Source organism: Choloepus didactylus, chromosome 7 (genome assembly GCF_015220235.1).
Source record: "Choloepus didactylus isolate mChoDid1 chromosome 7, mChoDid1.pri, whole genome shotgun sequence".
In the NCBI taxonomy this organism is placed as follows: domain Eukaryota; kingdom Metazoa; phylum Chordata; class Mammalia; order Pilosa; family Megalonychidae; genus Choloepus; species Choloepus didactylus.
The window spans coordinates 39041997-39061081 of record NC_051313.1 but is presented as its reverse complement, the minus strand read 5'-3'; the positions used below and the strand labels follow the sequence as shown (position 1 = coordinate 39061081).

Genomic DNA, 19085 nt, shown 5'->3' with positions numbered 1-19085 from the left:
CTCTCGTCCGCCGCGGGGGAGGAGGCGCGGGGCGGGACGGCTGGCCTGGAGGGGCGGGGTCGGGGCTCGGCTCGTGGCTCCGCATTCCACCGGCTCCGCTAAGAAGTCCGGGCGGCAGCACGACCTCATCTCCAGAGCCGCCAAGCTGGAGGTGGAAGTGGAGCTCCGCGAGGCCGGAACCCCGGCCTCCGGGCAGCGGCTCCTCCAAGCCGAGGTTCCGGCGGAGAATGAGCCGGAGGCGGTTTCCCGGCGGAGCGGTCGGGCCGGAGCCGTGCTCCGTTGGTTTACCACCTTGACCCTGTTTGCCGCTTTTCTGGGGCTGGTGAGAGCCGGGGCTGGAATCCTCCCAGACTGGGGCGTGAGTGGGCGTCCGGCCGTTTCCTCCACCTGCAAACTGTGGGACCTTGGTCGCGCTCCGTAATCTTTCTGAGCCTCTGTTTTGTCATCTGGAAAATGGGCGCAATTCTAACCTTGGAGGGTTGTTGTCAAGTGCGAACGTGTTTTTCCTAATAGGCGTTCCATCGCAGAAAACCTTCCTACGTTTCCTGCGTGACATCGGGACATGCAAGAGAGATTGCCCACGTCTAGAGCAGTGGTCCCCCGCGCCCACCCTTCCCCCAAATTAATATACAAAGCCGTTCTTCTGGGAAATAGGCTCAGAGAGGGAAAGTGACTTTTCTGGATCAAACTACTGGTTAAGTGGCAGAACCAGAAATAATAACGTTTCATACGCTGCCCACAATGCTATTGAAAACAAAGCTTCACATCCGCAGATGTTTTTCTTGGAGCAAAGCGCCTTTTGCCAAACCCTTTGGTGGCCCGGAAACCCTCATTTCATCACTTGACTCGATAATTGGGATCATAGGGAGTTAAGAGAGTTACTTCTAGTCACTTAGTGTGTTTCTCCGAGACCCAGCCGTAATTGTTTCTTGGAGTATTGATGCTGGGAAATCATTGCAGACACTTGGTGAGGCCTCGCTGTGTGCGGGGTCCTGTTGTAAGTGCTTTGCAAGCAAGAGTTCATTTAATTGGAGCTGGAGACCAGCCTTCCCGCTTTCCAGGCACTTACCCTGAGTTTTGCTCACGCGGGCCCTCAGTCCTGGACTGCTCGGCTTGGGCAGGGGGCATAACTGTACGTTCAGAGCAGAACATTACAGTTAGAGCCAGTTAGTCTTTGAAATGTAGACCGATTAAGCACATTTTTTAAGTGTCCATCTATTGAATTTCCTCTGAAAACCCAACTGTAACCCTTAGGTCTGGCTAATATTACATTGTCTTTGAAGAGAATTTTATTTTTCAAGTCATTTTATACATGTGTATGTAATATTTTCTAAGAAAGTATTACAGACTGTACTGATGGCTTCAGTTTTTCTTTAAGGAAAAATTCAGATTTAAATCATTTGAATTGTTTATTTCCTGCATGTTTTATGTGCACAGTTCAGAGGAAGAACCCCATGTGTACCCAGAAATATTGTATGTTTTAATATAAAAAAAAGGGAGTAATATTTTGATGGTTTGATAATTAAAAATTTTAACATCTAAATTCTTGCATTAGTTATGCATGCAGTATATTTCAAAATATGCAACACTATTGCAAAAATAGTTTTAATGTGACCTTTCATTAACTATTAATACTAGTCATTTAAGGAATTGTTTGAAAAGGAAACAATTGCAGCAAGAAGTCAAAAGAATTGAAGAATTTTTTAAAATTAAGAATTGTCGAAAGTGGAGAAACAGGAATTTGGCATACCAGAAATAGGAGTTTAGTAATACTAGTGTTGTCATCATGAATTTTTTTTCCTTACTGTGGAATTTAATTACATTGTAATCACCACCACCCCCTTTTTATAGTGAAAAAGACTACCGCATAGATAGACATCATTTTAATGATTGTAAATAATGGCTTTTTTTTTTTCAATCCTAGGGAATGAGTATTGCTATACTGGGACCCACATTTCAAGATTTAGCAACTAATGTGAACAGCAATATCAGCAGTCTCTCTCTGATTTTTGTGGGCCGTGCCTTTGGATATTTGAGTGGCTCTGTGATTGGTGGAGTTCTTTTTGACTGTATGAATCATTTTTTACTTTTGGGTAAGTAAACACTAATATTTTAGCTTCTGTGTGATGGATTGTGAATTTACAGTTTGTCTTTAAATCTGAACAATACTAGCCTGCAGCATTGTTGACAGCTTAAATGGGCAGTGGTCAGGTGTCCTTGATGGAAGTTGAGATTTCCAGTGCTTCCTTTCACCTTCACTGCTATAAGGGCTGGGCGGCTCTGGAAATTTAGATTAACCCTACACTGTATCAGTGATCCTTAGCCTTCCTGACCTTTACTACCCCTGAATCACACACTGGTCATCCAAAGATCCCTGCTAGTCAGGTTTTAGGGCAGATCTCCTGGGGCCAGTATGGATCAGAATGAGCCCCTTGAAGCTGCCCAGGATGGACCCAGGGCTGGGAATGAAAGAGGGGGCAGATGGTGGGTGAAATGAAGTACGCTACATTTTTGTCCCTGCTGGCTATTGTCAGTAATGACCCCAGACCTCTGTTCCTCACTCTTGAAATAGATGGCACAGTTCTTAACAGTATTCTTTTTAGAAAATCTGGATTAATGTGATAAAAGTGCTTTGGAAGCCTCCAGGATAATTTATTATTATTGATGAATAGATAAATAATTCCTCTTACTTCCAAAGTGGGTTAAAAGAATGTATTTCTTGTATTTCCTTCTCCATTCACCAAACTAATATATTTAATAAATTTCTACTACAAAACTATAGTAATTGCACTTTATTTTTGCCTTTTTTTGACCTCATATCTGAAAATCTCTTTAGGTTCTTAAATGTGAAACATTCCATCTTAAAATAATATTTGACCTTTCTGTTTTGCTCTAAAATTTTGTCTTGCAGTAAAGTTTATAGTTTTGTTATTAATAGTGCTAGAAGTATATTCATATTTGAATAACATTTTATAATACATAGAGATGATAAATGCTTTTACATGAAATAACCACTTCTAAAAGCTGAACCTCTTATCTAGTTATTACCCAATTGTAATTTGATATGATTTTGAATTTTTTGGAAATTTTAATGATGTTGACTTGATCCAGGACTCTTTGCATGAATTTTGTTTTTTTATCTGACTTGTACCTTTCCTTTCAGGGGTGTCATTGTTGGCTACCACAGTTGGTCTTTATTTTGTTCCTTTTTGCAAGACATCAACATTACTGATTGTCATGATGTCCATCTTTGGTGCTTCAATTGGCATTCTGGATACAGGTTAGTGAGTCTTAAGTGTTAGTCTGGGAGTAGGGACTTTCTATTAGGACATAGTAGAGCAGATGATGTTAACCTATCACTTGGGATACCTCCTAAACTGACACTGACCTCTGTGTTGGTCATGGAGTCACCTAATCAGAGCCATTCTTCTAGCAACTACTTTTCTTGTCAGGTGGAGTGCCTGTTTGAGTGGCTAACCACAGAGTGAATTTAAGGAGTCTTTGTTTTATGAGAAATTATTGGTTTATACTATACAACAGGAAAGCTCCTCACCCATACCCCTGCCCTGTAGATAGTTACAGTGTAGCAAGAAGGCTATCATTTTGGGATAGTGCTTTAAAGTCATGCTGTGAGAGAAATTGATGGTTTAATAGGTTAAACCAAATTTGGAACTATTATTTGACTGAGTAAGCATAGAAGCAGCCTTCTAATTTAAAATGCACCTGGACTTTCAAGCTAAGGAAACCTATGCTGTGTCGTATTTTTCCTTCTCTTTCTTTTCTGCTCTTTTCTCCCTCAAAAGAGTGTTCCTGCATTCATGCAGGAGGTCCCCTCCATGTATCTCTTACCTTTAAAACCTATCAAATAATGTATGTGACATTTGTTTACACCTAAAGCTAGCTTTCTACCCTCTTCCCTGTTCTGTTATCTGATAGGTCAGGAAAATATTTCGTACTTTAGGCTTAGTGTGGTGGTAAAATTGCAAGGTGGAATTATATGTTTACTTTTAAATCCATAAAAAACAAAAACAACAACAAAGTCAGCCCAAGACTTGATACTTTTTGCCTTCCACTTTGTAGGTGTTCAAACAGAGTAATTGCAGATGCTGGAAGGTATCCTTGTTTCCTATAATGGTTACACCAGAATCCTATAGTGTTCAGGTTCCAGAACATGTATTTTGCATCTGCTACTTACATAAATAATTTTCCTCAAGTGCCTATCGATCGCAAGTACAGAAAGCTTTGATAATTTGGCCACTTTCCGATGATAAAATTTTGCCTTTTAAATAAGTAAATAAATATTTAAAAATAAATATGTAAATATGCCGCCTCTGCCTAGCATGGTGTTAGAAATGTATTATAAAAAGCCTTTTGCGAATATGCCTGGCTCTAGGAGGTAGCTGTTTACTAGTTTATAGAATTCCACTTGTCGGAGTGTGATGTTATAATGTTTCGAGTTCTCTCCTTAATCGTATAATTTATTTATTTGCAGCATTTGATGACTTATAATATTATAATCTTTGTGCCATGTAAAATAGACTTATACATACTTTTCTGATAGTAACAAACTATGCTTATTTGTAGGGTAATTAAATCATTTTTCCTCCCATCTTTCATTGTTAGGTGGTAACGTCCTTATCTTGGCTATTTGGGGGAATGAAGGAGCCCCACACATGCAGGCCTTACACTTCAGTTTTGCTCTGGGTGCCTTTTTGGCTCCACTGCTGGCTAAATTGGCATTAGGTACGACTGTGTCTGCAGAAAACTACACGGAGGCTGACTTTAACCATTCTATCCTCAACCAATCATCTGACGCTGACTCAGAATATATATTTGGAGTACCTGACAATATGAATTTACTGTGGGCTTATGCTGCTATCGGTACTTACATTTTTGTAGTTTCTATCTTTTTGTTTGCTCTGTTTTTAAAGAGCAGCTCAAAGCAGGAAAAAGCAAAGGCATCTGCTTGGAGATCTCGAAAAGCTAAATATCACAACACCCTTCTTTGTCTCCTTTTTCTTTTCTTCTTTTTTTATGTTGGAGCGGAGGTAACGTATGGCTCTTACGTTTTCTCATTTGCAACCACCCATGTTGGCATGAAAGAAGGTGAAGCAGCCGGGTTGAACTCCATCTTCTGGGGGACCTTTGCAGCTTGCAGGGGCCTGGCAATCTTTTTTGCTACATGTTTGCAACCTGGAACCATGATTGTGCTGAGCAACATTGGCAGCCTGGCTTCATCTTTAGTGCTGGTACTTTTTGATAAGAGCCCAATCTGTCTCTGGATAGCATCTTCAGTATATGGGGCGTCGATGGCAACCACATTTCCCAGTGGTGTTTCTTGGATTGAGCAGTATACGCCCATCCATGGGAAATCTGCAGCGTTTTTTGTGGTCGGTGCTTCCCTGGGAGAAATGGCTATTCCTGCAGTAATTGGAATTCTTCAAGGAAAATACCCCGGTTTACCTGTAGTTCTGTACACCTCTTTGGGGGCAGCAATAGCTACTGCTGTTTTATTTCCTGTGATGTATAAACTAGCCACCTCACCTCTTGATCATCAGCTAAAGGAAAACAGAAGACGTGAAGACCAGAAAGCTTTACTCTCCAGCTCTGGGCTAAATGACTATGAGGAAGAGGATGAAGATGAGGATGCAGAAAAATGGAATGAAATGGATTTTGAAGTGATTGAAATGAATGATACAGTGAGGAATTCTGTGTTAGAGACTTCTAGAAATATTTTGGTGGAGCCCACAGCTGAAGTCTCCAACCACTCACTGTCAAAATTCCTTAGTGTTTGAGTCCTCTCCAGTTAGTGCTGGCAACTCCCCTGGGAAACACCTTGTCAGAAACCAAGAAAAAAAGAAGTAAAGCTTAGAGAAGATAGATTCCTTATAGACTTCTTGAATAATTGCCAGTTCTAAAGAGGCCAGTCAGAACAGAACATTAGCAGATTTTCTGTGTGCTTTGGGGATCGGAATTTTTAGGTCAGATTATAGCAAATGCTAAAAAGTTTTGAAATGTTCTGTAATTTCCAGAGTCTTCCATAAAGAACCAAATGGTCTCATGCAGTAGGACCTTGTATGAGACTAGTGTTTGGCATGTGGCTGATTAGGTAATATTTTATGGCTTCACTTCTTAGAGCAAAGAAGACATTTGTTTTTGCGAAGTTGGGTACTGCTATAATCAAATGAAATTATCTGGGTGTTGAATTGATTAACTGAGCAAAATATCAGGTATCATTATTTCGTCAGCAAAGTTGAGCAGAGTAGTTTCATAAAAAAGCATCTTTGGAAATAGAGATTTTTCTGAATGCTTTTACCCTATCTTCAGGGTTGGGCCAAAGAATGATAATGACTCTTGATTTCAGATTTCTGTGAAGAGAACACAGAACATGGCCCAAGAGACCTGGCTTCAAGCCTTCAGTTTGCTACTAACTAGCTTTTTGACTCTGCCATAAATCACTTAACTTACTTCGGCCTCGTTTCTCTTATTTCCTGATCTAGAACTCTGTGGTCTTATAAATGAAAATGAATGATTACCACGGTGGGAATCCATAAGTTTTAAAGTTTGTGCAAGATGTCTGCCAGTAATTAGAATAAGTGCCACCACATTTTTCATTTCAAATCGGAAGTGAACTGAAAATGATAAATATCTTTAAAATATGCAACTGGTTATGAATACATGTCAATTAAATAGACTTACTGTTTAATACTTTATTTCAATAATTGTCTAAACAATACATCTTTTAGTACTCTATTTCATTGGTTCTAAGATGCACTATTTTTCAGATTTTTAACATCTCTGAAATCAGGATATGCTATACAGTCAGTGCTCATTTAACATTTTGACGAAGTTTAATTGAGAATGTTTTCTTCCAAAACATACATAAATTAATGGTGTTAGAGTCAGTGAAATACAGTGATTCATAATATGAAGAGTATACTATTTTTACAGGCAGTTTTATTTAAAAGAAATTATTTTTATATGCTAATTTTCTCTCTCGTTCTGTGCAAATGGGATTTGGAGATGATGTGTTCTGATTTTGAACTTATTAGCAGTAGGGCTGTAGAAGGGCTCTCTAAAAGCCCATTGCCTACCTCGGTTGCAGGATCTGGGCCTAAGCTTGTGGTTCCAGGGTCCAGACCTCTTTGGATTTGCTTGTTAATCACATCATAAGCACTGTAAACCAGGCTGCTAGCTTAATTGACAATGAGACACAGTCTTTTTCAGTTATTGGAGTACTTGTGCCATTCATCCTGGGCTCCTCCCTTAGTTTGAAATACCTGGGAAGCCAAAGTTAAGATTAGAAGATGGCTTGGTGGGTTAGGAGTCAGGGTACTTCATATGAGTCATGGCAAAGGTGTGGACTCTACTTTTGATGAATGGCTAGAATTGATGATAGATTTTGTTCACCTCTCTTGCTCAAGTTTTGTGCTGAATAACATCTAATTTTTACCTGGTTGCAGTATTTCTGCTTTCTCTTATCTAGTTTCTATAAATTTCCCTTTGTTTTGTCTTAAGTGGTTTTTGCTGATTTTAGTCAAATACAGGACCTTTCTTGACCACTGCCATCATCTTAAATATTTTCCATGATACTGGTTCCTGTTAATAATAATAATATTGGAGAGTGGTGATAGAGAAATCAAAAAGCCTAAAAAGCCTATTCTTCTTATTCTTTTTGTACTATACTTTTCCCTTAACTAGAATTTAGTGATCACTTTCTGTTCCATTTACTGCTTTTTCTCAGTTTGTTGGAATTTACACAGTAACAGCTATTTGGCATTTGGGACGTTTGTTAGAACAGGGGTTGTTCCTGAAACATTTCTTTGAAGGGGGTAGAAGATGGAGCTCAGGGCTTAAGAGACAAATGGTAATAATAACTTAGAACATTTGGAAATCTACACTAGTAAATCCACTAGGTTTCTACAAACCAAAGTGTAAATGGCCAATATGAGATTATAGACATTGTTAAAATTCAATAATATATTTTCATATTGGAAGGAAAAGACAGTACAACTAATTCCAAGAATTAGCATTCATCTTAATTATCAGCTCTTAGTTAAGTGTCTGCTGATTCTCAAGTAACCAATACTTAAGTTTTCTGTTGCCGAGTAACAAATCACCACAAATTTAGCAGCTTAATACAACACACATTATTTCAGTTTCATGGATCTTCTGTTTATGGTCTCATAGAGTTGCATTCAAGGTGTTGTCGGATGGGGCTATTTTCCTTTCTGGAGGCCAGGATCCTCTTTCAAGCTCCATAGTTGTTTCCAATATTCACTTCCTTGTGGCTGTAGCTTGAGATCTCTACTTTTTGGTGGCTGTCAGCTGAGGGCGACTCTCAGTTCCTGAAGGCCTCCTACAGTTCCTGGCCATGTGGCCTTCTAATAGAAGTTTGCACAACATAGCAATTTACTTTCTTAAAACCAGTAGAGACTCTCTCACTCCACTCTGCTAAGCTTGAGTCTTTCGTAACATAGTGTAATCACAGGAGTTACATCCCATCACTGTTGCCATTTTCTATTGATCAGAAGCAAGTCCCAGGTTCCCCCTCATTCAACAGAGAGGATAACACAGGGACATGACTTACTGGGTGTGTCTGCCACATAGAACTGAAAAATCAGAGTTCTCAAAAGAGCTGAAAACTTCAGCAGGAGTAGAAAGAAGCTTCAACAGTCACTGAAATTGATTATAGTTTCAGCCCATTGAGTGTCCCAGTGTTGGGGATGCAAGGCTCCTCAAAGGCCAGGCCAACCAAAACTAACATGGGAGAGTCCATTTTTGTTTGTGGGGCATTGGATAGGTTAGCTCAGAGGCAGGCCTTTTTTTCTTGTTTTTATTTTATGTCCTTTAACGCTGTGCATTTAATCTGTTCAAATGAAGCTTAATATGAGGGAAATAGGTAAATATCAGTTTAATTTTATTTTCATAATGACATTCAGAGACGCTTTGAAAGCATTTTTCAATTAGTTTGTTATTTTTTAGGAAGTGTCTTTTGTTTCTTAGCAACTTATTTTTCTAACAAAAGGATAAAGAGGTAAAAAAAAAAAATCCCCTTTTGAGATAAAGTATCATAAACAATTTGAGGTTTGTGCCTAGAATTTGACACTGTAGTTAATGGACTGATTATTAGTTTGAAGAGCTGTAGTTTATTTTTTTAAAAAACTTAATTGTGGGATAACCAGTGTATTGACACACTCGTGAAACCTGGATCATATGTAGAATGCTTTTGCTTCAGGTAGATGAACTGAATAATCAGGATAGCTTTCTCATAACCAAAATCGAATCCTGCCATTTAAAAGTTATTGCTGAAATAGAGCTTAAAATTCTTCGTGAAAGTAGATATATTCTTCTGGGATCCCTGTATCTGCATTTGTCAAGTGCCACTTGCTTTGTTCAGTGTTTTCTTTGTCCATGTTGGTGGGTTCCCCTCTACTCCCCCCCATTTATGGGCAGATATTTTTTAAAGGCTTATGTGTGTTTGACGTTTTTCTACACTGGGGAAGGAGGTGTTAGGGAAGGGATACAGAAAAGATTAAGGTACAGTTCCTTGTTAAAAAATGTTTCTTTTTTACTGAAATTTTTATTGAGATTATTGTATATTCACATGCAATTATATGTGGCATATAAAAAATTCATCAAGGGAGGGATACCTCTATCCTGGAAGGGTAGAAACCTAGACCAGTGCTTCTCAAAACTTTTAAATGCTTAAGAATTGCCTGTTAAATGCAGATTCTGATTCAGGGACTGGGATATCGGTCCTAATCTGATCCCAAATCCTTAGGAGTACAGAGTCCCTAAAAACTTCTTCCCTCACACACCCTCCACACGACAAAATACTCTTCACACACACATTCCAGAACTCTCCATTTAAAAGGGGTGTTTGCCAGTTGGCTGTTGATCATTTATTTCATGTTTGCTGAATCTCTCCCATGTGGCATTCTCTGTAGGAGGTACTAAGTGTAAGATCAAAGAGTTCCTGCCCTCATGGAGCTTACACTCTAATGCAGCACTGCCCAGTAGAACTTTCTGGAATGTTGGAAATGTTTTCTATCTTGCACTGGTTGTATAGGTGCACTGCCCAGTAGTCACTGGCCACACTTAACCTATTTGTGCCCGTGAAATATGGCTAGTACAACACAGGAACTGAATTTAAGTTAATTTAAAAGTAAATTTGAAATCCACATTGGCTAGTGGCTGCCATATTAGACAGCATAGATCTAGTGGGAGAAACAAGGCATCAAACATTCATACCCAGTGTTTCAGGAAAGATCTATTTCCTATTATACTTGAAATTAATATCTGGGAAGAGAAATGTTGTGTTAGATCCCTTGTCAAATGGAATAAATTATCATGGGCATTAAGAAAGGCCTGGTTGGGTCATGATGGTAGATGATCTAAAAGAAGTTTTTGGTCATGTGTGTGTAAAGGGAGCAAACCCAAGCTGGTGACTGTGGTTGTCAGGAGGAGGATTTAAGCTCCTTTCCCTTAGTGTACTTTATTTTTAACTATTTAAAATTTTGTAACACTGAATTTCTACAATCAAGTAGAATTCTTCTTTATTTTCCAGTATTTTTCTTTGGTTAATTTATTACGTGTTCTCTTGTCCTCTATTTCTGCCTTGGTTGTTACTATTTTTTAATTCTTTCAGAGAAGATTCCTCAAATTCTTGCACTGAGGCTAATTCTTGTATATTGTTTTCATGTCTTCCTTTTGGCCTAGAGTTTTAAATGTAGAATCATTTAGTATCTGGTCTCTAAATTTATTGCAGTTTGTCTTAGATACAGTTTGATTATGAGCTAGCTAATGGGTGGCCTGGAGAAATGTTTTGAAGTTGTTAGATGACAGTGGCCTAAGAGTTGGGCTTTTTAGCTTCTGAATAGCCTGTTGAGATTATGAAGTGCTTTCTTTTGATCATTTGGCCTAGATTTTGTCCTAATCCAGGTTTTCTAGAAGAGGCCAATTATAGGAAGAAGATAGAGAAATGCATACTTTTGTTAATGTTGCTTCAAACTCTAGGCAGATTTTTTGGCCCATTAGAATTAGCTTTATCACCCACCTACTTAGTAAGTGAATTCAGAGGAAGGTTAAGTCAGGCATCTACCTCAGTGTTTTCTCATATCTGTTCCCAGTTTTTGTTCAGTTATTGAGCAGATGCTTGAGAACTTACTCTGTGCTAGGTGCTGTGAACAAAGTATTAATGAACTTCATCTCCTGTCAATGTAGTGGGTAGTTTGGGATTTTGATCCCTATTTTCTGCTAAACAAATGCTGCTGTGTGCTAGGTGCCTCTGTGGACAAACACAGAGAGCCCTCTGGCCACCTTGAAACCAGGTGGTTTGTGGTCTGGGGACCATGGGCTGCAAATGGGACTGGAGCCCTCAGGAGCTGGGCCCTGTGCTGGGCATGCAGCTCCCTGCCTCTTTCTCATTGCAGCTCTGCCCCTCTGTGGGACTGCTCCGTGGTCTTCCTCTCTCCTGGTCTATTCTCTGTGTGTCTCTATCTGGATCCTGGGAGGAGCCTGTCTGATGATGACTTGAGTAGATGCTTTTGCCCTCATGGGGCAGAGCCTTTTGCCCTAGCCTCCCACAAGCGTTGCTAGTCAGCCTGTGCGTGGGCCTTCCTTGGGTGGGTGCCTGCTGCCCCTACCCACAGAGGGGCCACCTCTCCACTCCTGCCCCCGCAGCTCTGAGGGAGGAGCTGTTATAACCAAGAGGGAAGTGCCACTGGCTGCCCTGTACCAAGCATAGTGCTGGGTGTGAAGATGCCTAGTAAATTTTTGCTCGTAAATGCCTAATGGGGTGTAAATTGACAGGCCCCGGGACTGATGGTCTGGTGCATGTTTTCAATTGGAATTGGAAAAACAAGTCACACCAAACTGCAGGCTTATTTTTAAGAGCTTTTTATACAAGGTCAGTAGGGAACTGTTTGATTTCTACCAAGAAAAAAAGGTTTATTCTTATAGGGTGGCATTTTTTCTTGCGTGAGATACAAGAGGATTCCCAGTTTGCAAGAGAGAGAATTACAACTCTAGTCTCTGTGGACCAGAAAGTTCTGCAAGTCCATGCATTTCAGGTCATTTAACAAATATTTACTGAGTTCGGTAATCAGGGCTGGGAATATAAAAGGGAAAGATAGAGGAGTTCCTTGCCTTCACTGAGCCTACATTTTACCATTTAAAATAAGATTTGCTGTGACAGCATTAGTTAGCAGAAGAGCCCATAATGCTTATTGCACTAGATTTTACCCAGTTCCAGAAAAGTTAGTAAAGTAGCTAAGCTACATTTCTTTGGTATGTGTTAGTGTCTGTTCAATTCCAGTATTTTTATATGTAGTGGAGTGATTCTTAATTTAGGTTTTGTAAAAATTAGCACAATGCCACTGAGATTAACATAGGTACAAACTATTTAAGATGGCTACAGAAAAGGTATCTGACACCAGTCTTGGGATTTGTTTTGTACAACCAAGGGATTCATTTATAATTGAATTGGATCTTGAATTATACTTCCAAACACCCCAGGGCTAACTGAGCAGGCTTTCATTTCTCACTTACCAATTTCAGAGAACTCTCTGCCCTAGGAGGATATTATCTAGTTCTAAGTCGAAACACTCCTTGGCCTTTACCCTTGTTGAAGAAAGACTCAGGGACAGAAGCATTTAGGAAAGGAAAAGTTTACCTGCAAGGAGAGCAAGAGGACTGGCTTGCTAAATAAAAAACACAAGCACTTAACGGAAAAAAGCAAAAACTACTAAAATTTCCAAGTTTGCATTAGTCTGTTCCTGGTGGAAAAACAGCAATTCTTTCATATAATTATCATATGCACAAAAGTCATGACAAAGCAGACATCAGCACAACAAAAGCAGGGATGAAATTACTTTTGTTAGACAGTCTAGGTTTATGGGCAATGTTAAAGGCTTTACTGTTTTTGAGATCAGAACCAGTTAAATGGCCCTGTTACTTTTGGTTTATCTCAGTGCGCAATATTTTTTTTTCCTTCTGAATATGTGAACTGATATGTGGACTGCATAGTCATATAGAAGCAAGGCAAAATGACATACTGTTTCTATATCCTCCAGAACCCATAAACTCCAGGAGGAAAAAGGACACAAGGGGTAAACCTGATTGCAAAATGTATTCTTGGCCCTTGTACAAGTGATATTAAGTCTTTGCATCAGTGGTTTTTAACCCTGGGTGCAATTAGAATCACCTGGGAGTGTCTCAAAACTGCTGCCCAGCATTTTTACTTAAATACCAAGTTAATTGGTCGAGAGTAGAGCCTGATTATTGATAGGTTTAAAAGTCCCTCAGGTGATGGTAATGTACAGCCAAGGTTAAGAACCACTGCTTTGCCAAAGGCAGAGGACTGGAACCTCTGCTAGTGACAGCATTTTTTAAAGCCTAATTTACAGCTTGGTTAAGCCATGCTGCTTTTGTAGATGTTTGGATTTCTGTGCTCTTTCTCTGAAGGAAAGCTGGAGAGGGAGAGATTTCCTGTTTTATGTTACTTCCACCTTTGCTTGGTCAATCAAAGTGAATAATTGATACACTGTTTGAAGTCCTGGCATAAACAAAACACTTGACCTTTTGGAGGCTGCCCTTCTCCATAGGTGTTTGCTAATCAATTTCAGTTTGGGGAGTTTAAGTGGGGGGAGGGGTTATCTTGTAGATTTATTACATCTGGATTTAAGACTGCTCACTGTTTACATGGCTCTGTACAATGTAAAAGCTTGTTTGAATAAAATATTAATGTAAATAAATACTGATGGTTTAAATAAGATTCATTTCTTATTAGTTGCTTCATTGATATTTAAAAATGGGTTTGGCATTTCTCCTTCAGAAATTAGTCAAGAATATTTTCAGATTTTAGATTGTGAGTTTTTCAAAATGTGTGTGATAATGGTGTTGGATTCCTAAAATGTGAATCACTTTTTATTTTCACTTCACATAGATGTTTTGGAAATGACATATAAAATCTTCAGTCCCTCAGCTTCTCTCAAAAAGTTTATGGTCTAATTTCTAAATTTACAAGTTCACCAAAGACACTCTTAACTAGATAGATATCTTAGTAAATATTTTCTTTGACTAAAATCCTCCAGTTAAGATGATTACAGATACGCCTCTGTTTCAGGATGAAAATGAGGTTTTCAAAGTTGCAAGTCAGGCAGGAACTGGGATGGTTTTCCTTGCTTCCCTTCTGTATGGGGCCCAGCAGCTGACAGCCCACCATTAGTGGTCACATCACTAATTTTTACTTGTGTGAAGCAACCATAGTGATAGCTTGGTTAAATGCTTCTAACTAGGAGTATCATTCAGATGTACAGCACACCCTGGGCAAGGCTTGGCCTCTTCTGTCTCCTAAATAGGAAAATCTAGAAGCATTGGCATTGGGCAGGATTAGATAGGAATTCAGGCTTGTAAGTAGAACTGTGTGCATGTAAGTGTCCCCAAGGAAGGCTTTTATAAGGGAGCAGGGACTCGGTTACTATCATTCTACCCCTACTTTGTCGTCCATGGATTTGGTCATGTATGAGAGAGGACCATCATCAAACTGTTGCCTTGATGATGTCTTTTGGCCACACCACCTGCTACTAGGGGTTCCTTGGGCCAGGAGGGTAGGGTAGTACAATGTGGTTCACAAGGGCAGACTCGATGGTATTTTTCTTTTTGCTCAGTATAGCAGCCATTTCATTTTTCTTGGGGAAGCTTTAAAGGGTCTTGTAGAATGGATGAAAAAAAGGTCACGTAGTGTGGTAGTTAATAGTGTGAAATCGGGAGTCAGTCTGCTTGGATTTGAATTTTGACCTTCACCTACTACGTGGGCCACATTGCTTAATCTCTCTGTGCCTCAGTTTTCTTTCCAGGTGTTGGCTGTGAGATTTAAATGAGATAATGTTTGTAAAGCATTTAGCACATTGCCTCGGACATGCTAAGCACACAATAAACATTAGCTGATATTATTATTCCAAAGGTACTCAGCAGATTAATATGAGTCAAAGAAACCAGAAATGAATGCTCACTAATTTAGTAAAAGAAGCCATCTACAAAAGAGAAGTAAAATAAAGAGTTTTTTTTTTGTTGTTTTTTTAAATAAATTGTTATGGCTTGGGAAGCCAGATAGGACACTCTAGCTAAGCCAGTGAGATATGGGTCACAAGGACACTTATGTTCTCTTTGCCAGTCAGTAAGAGGATGTATGGATGGGAGTTCACACTCAGCCTGGGGAGCTCTGCTGAGGCACCCTGCAGAGGATGGACTCTGTCAGGCCCAGCTGAGTAGCTACAATACCTGGAGCCCACTGGCAACCAAGGAGTGAGATGGCGACAGCAAGAGCACACGCTGTTTTTTTGTTTGTTTGTTTTAATGGGTGATATTTGCAAGCAGTAATAAAATTCAAACAGTTCAACCCCAACCCTCACCAACTAAGGCAGTCACTCCTAACAGTTTTTTTGTGTGCGTGCATCTTCCAGAGATACCCATGCATATACAAAAAAGGTGTTTATACACACACATATGTGCACATGTGTGTGTGTATTTTCCCTGCCTTATTATCTTTTTTTATTAAATTTAGTTTTATTGAGATATATTCACATACCATACAATCATCCATGGTACACAATCAACTGTTCACAGTACGATCATATAGTTATGCATTCATCACCATAATCTCTTTCTGAGCATTTTCCTTACATCAGAAAGAATCAGAATAAGAATAAAGAATAAAAGTAAAAAAAGAACACCCAAACCTTCCCCCATCCCATCCTATTTGTCATTTAGTTTTTTTTTTTTTTTTTTTAATCATCATTTTGTCATTTAGTTTTTATCCCCATTTTTCTACTCATCCATCCATACACTAGATAAAGGGGGTGTGATCCACAAGGTCTTCACAATCACACTGTCACCCCTTGTAATCTACATTATTATATAATCATCTTCAGGAGTCCAGACTGCTGGGTTGGAGTTTGGTAGTTTCAGGTATTTACTTCTAGCTATTCCAATACATTAAAACCTAAGAGGTGTTATCTATATAGTGCATATTCTGTCCACCAGAATGACCTCTCGACTCCATTTGAAATCTCTCAGCCACTGAAACTATTTTGTCTCATTTTGCATCCCCCTTTTGGTCAAGAAGACATTCTCAATCCCATGATGCCAGGTCCAGATTCATCCCCAGGAGTCATATCCTGTGTTGCCAGGGAGATTTACACCCCTGGGAGTCGGGTCCCACGTAGGGGGAGGGCAGTGAGTTCACCTGCCGAGATGGCTCAGTTAGAGAGAGGGCCACATCTGAGCAACAAAGAGGTACTCAGGGGGAGACTCTTAGGCACAATTATATACAAGTTTAGCCTCTCCTCTGTCCCTACCCTATTTTTGGACACATATTATTGTCATCAGTATGTATAGAAGAGCACATCTGAAACCAAGATACAATCCTCAAGCTTCCCTTTAACCAGTACTTTTGACCTATCCCAGAGTGCCAAAGTATCTCACTTTTTATGTCAATTTCCAGTTAACAGAAGGGCCTGAAATCAGGATTTGTGCAGTTTTTGGTAGAAGGAATGGCTATAAAAATACGTCAGCCAACAACCAGTTTATTTATAATAGTTGCTCTTTCTGCACACACTAACACTATTATGGTTGTTTCATTTCCTTTAACCCTCAACAATCTTAGGAGGTAAGTGGTATTAGTCCTATTTTATAGATGAGGATATAGATGTTTTCCCTCTCCAAGTTGTATAGACAATAGGAAATGAAGCCAGAATTCAAATTTAGGTTTGTGTAACTCCTAAGCCCAGGGTCTTTTTCAGTAAGCATCTCTGCCTCTTTTTTGAAGGGTTGTAAACTGACCTGTTGACCACGGTGGGTAATCCAACTTTCTCATTCACTCTCGGTCCACTGTAATCTGGCTTCAACCTCTGCCTGTACATGGAACTGCTTCAGCTGTGTTCTCCAGCCACAATTCTGGTTGCTAGACCAAGAGGGCATTTTAATCCTTTAGTCCACTCAGTCACCTTTTTATCTGTACTTTGAGTGAATGCCCTGGGCCAGGCATTGTGCTGGTGCTGGGATATATCAGAGAGAAATCAGACATAATCCCTGCTCTCATGAATAGTCTGATGGAAAGAATGATAGCAAATGTTGGCACAAATAATCAATTGTAATTTGTTATGAGTTAGAGTAGCACATGATGATATAGGAGCATAGACCTGGCTTTTGGCATTAAGCACTTTGGCAAGGGGTGGGGTGGGGGGTCTTGCTTCACAGTTGAGGATAGACTTCCACTTCAGCTCCCTGTTCTCAGTGGCAAACCTCATCCTGTCCTCCACAGTGCCCAATATTCCCAATTTTAGAACATCTCTGATTCTATTTCTATATAGAATAAACCTAGAATTAACTGTGTAGGGGGCAGGGCTGGGGGAGGAGGGTAGGGAACAGGGTGTAGTCCCTGAATACATGGGGAAAAGGTGGCTCTTGAGGGCTAACTGCTAAACAGTTTTTTAAACCATCAGTTCCCACCTGGGGCCTTCTGTTCCTAAGCCTTTCTGGGGTTCTTTAAAAATGATGCATTCTAGGTTTTTCCTCCTCCTCCTCTTCCTCTTCCCCCTCCTCCTTCTTCACCATTTTTTATTAGAGCAGCTGTAGTTGATAAAAAAATCATGCAGAAAATACAGATACCATATACCACCCACTCACATACACTTTTCCCTATTATTAACATTTTGCATTAATGTTGTATCTCTGTTAAGATTATTGAAACAATATTATTATAATTCGATTATTAACTACAGTTTATATTAGGGTTTACTCTTTGTGTTATACAGTTCTGTGGTTTTTTTTTTTAAATTTTATTCTGGTAATTTATATTCAACCTAAATTATTTAAACCATGTTTAGATATACAATTCAGTGATGCTAATTACATTCATAATGTTGTGCTACCATCACCACCACTCCATTATCAAAACATTTCCATGACCCTAAGCAGAAACCCTGTACCAATTAAACATCAACTCCTCATTCCCTGGCTTATTTTACTCAACACGATGTCATCAAAGTTCATCCACGTTTTTGCGTTTATCAGAACCTTGTTCCTTTTCACGGCTGCCTGATATTCCATTGTATGTATAAACCATATTTTGCTTATCCATTCATGTGTTGATGGGCACTCGGGTTGCTCCCATCTATTGGCAATTGTGAAGAATGCCAGTTTGAACACTTTTTGAGTCTCTGCTTTCAGTTCTTTTGTGTTATATACCTGGAAGTGGGACTGCTAGGTCATATGGTAATTCTATACTTAGTTTTCTGAGGAACTCCCAAACTGTTTCCACAGTGGCTGCACCATTTCACATTCCCACAGCAATGAATGAGTGTTCCTATTTCTTCACATCCTCTCCAACACTTGTTGTTATTATGATTTTTTAATAGTAGTAATTCTAGTAGTTGGTATGAAGTGGTATCTCATTGTGGCTTTGATTTGCATTTCCCTGATAGATAATGATGTAAAACATCTTTTCGTGTGCTTTCTAACCATTTATGTATCTTCTTTGGAGAAATATCTATTCAAGTCTTTTGACCATTTTTTTTTATTAAATTCAGTTTTATTGAGATATATTCACATATCATACAGTCATCTGTGGTGTACAATCAACTGTTCACAATACCATCATATAGTTGTGCATTCATCACCCCAATCTATTTTTGAACATTTTCCTTATACCAGAAAAAGTAAAAATAAGAATAAAAAATAAAGTAAAAAAGAATACCCAAATCATCCCCCCATACACCCTATTTTTCATTTAGTTTTTGTCCCCATTTTTCTACTCATCCATCCATACACTGGATAAAGGGAGTGTGATCCACAAGGCTTTCACAATCACACTGTCACCCCTTGTAGGCTACCTTGTTATACAATCGCCTTCAAGAGTCAAGGCTATAGTTTCATGTATTTACTTCCAGCTATTCCAATACATTAAAACCTAAAAAGGTGTTATCTATATAGTGCATAAGAATGCCCACCAGAGTGACCTAACAACTCTGTTTGGAATCTCTCAGTCACTGGAACTTTATTTTGTTTCATTTCGCATCCCC

At 39.3% G+C, this 19085-nt stretch overlaps 1 protein-coding gene across 1 annotated transcript; it reads left to right on the top strand.

Moving 5' to 3' along the window:
• The first annotated feature begins 379 nt into the window (after positions 1-379).
• MFSD4B (major facilitator superfamily domain containing 4B) lies at positions 380-9095 on the top strand. The gene is made up of 4 exons (XM_037843759.1): positions 380-967; positions 1925-2093; positions 3164-3280; positions 4624-9095. Exons 1-4 carry the CDS (start codon positions 941-943, stop codon positions 5793-5795), a joined length of 1485 nt encoding a protein of 494 aa, XP_037699687.1. The 5' UTR covers positions 380-940; the 3' UTR covers positions 5796-9095.
• Positions 9096-19085: the final 9990 nt, after the last annotated feature.

What these genes read in the sequence shown, in the direction of transcription:
- MFSD4B (XM_037843759.1), top strand. Translation starts at nt 941, where the DNA reads ATGCTGGGAAATCATTGCAGACACTTG. An exon ending in GAAATCATTGCAGACACTTG is followed by an intron (nt 968 to 1,924) that starts GTGAGGCCTCGC and finishes TTTCAATCCTAG; the next exon opens with GGAATGAGTATTGCTATACT. An exon ending in GAATCATTTTTTACTTTTGG is followed by an intron (nt 2,094 to 3,163) that starts GTAAGTAAACAC and finishes CTTTCCTTTCAG; the next exon opens with GGGTGTCATTGTTGGCTACC.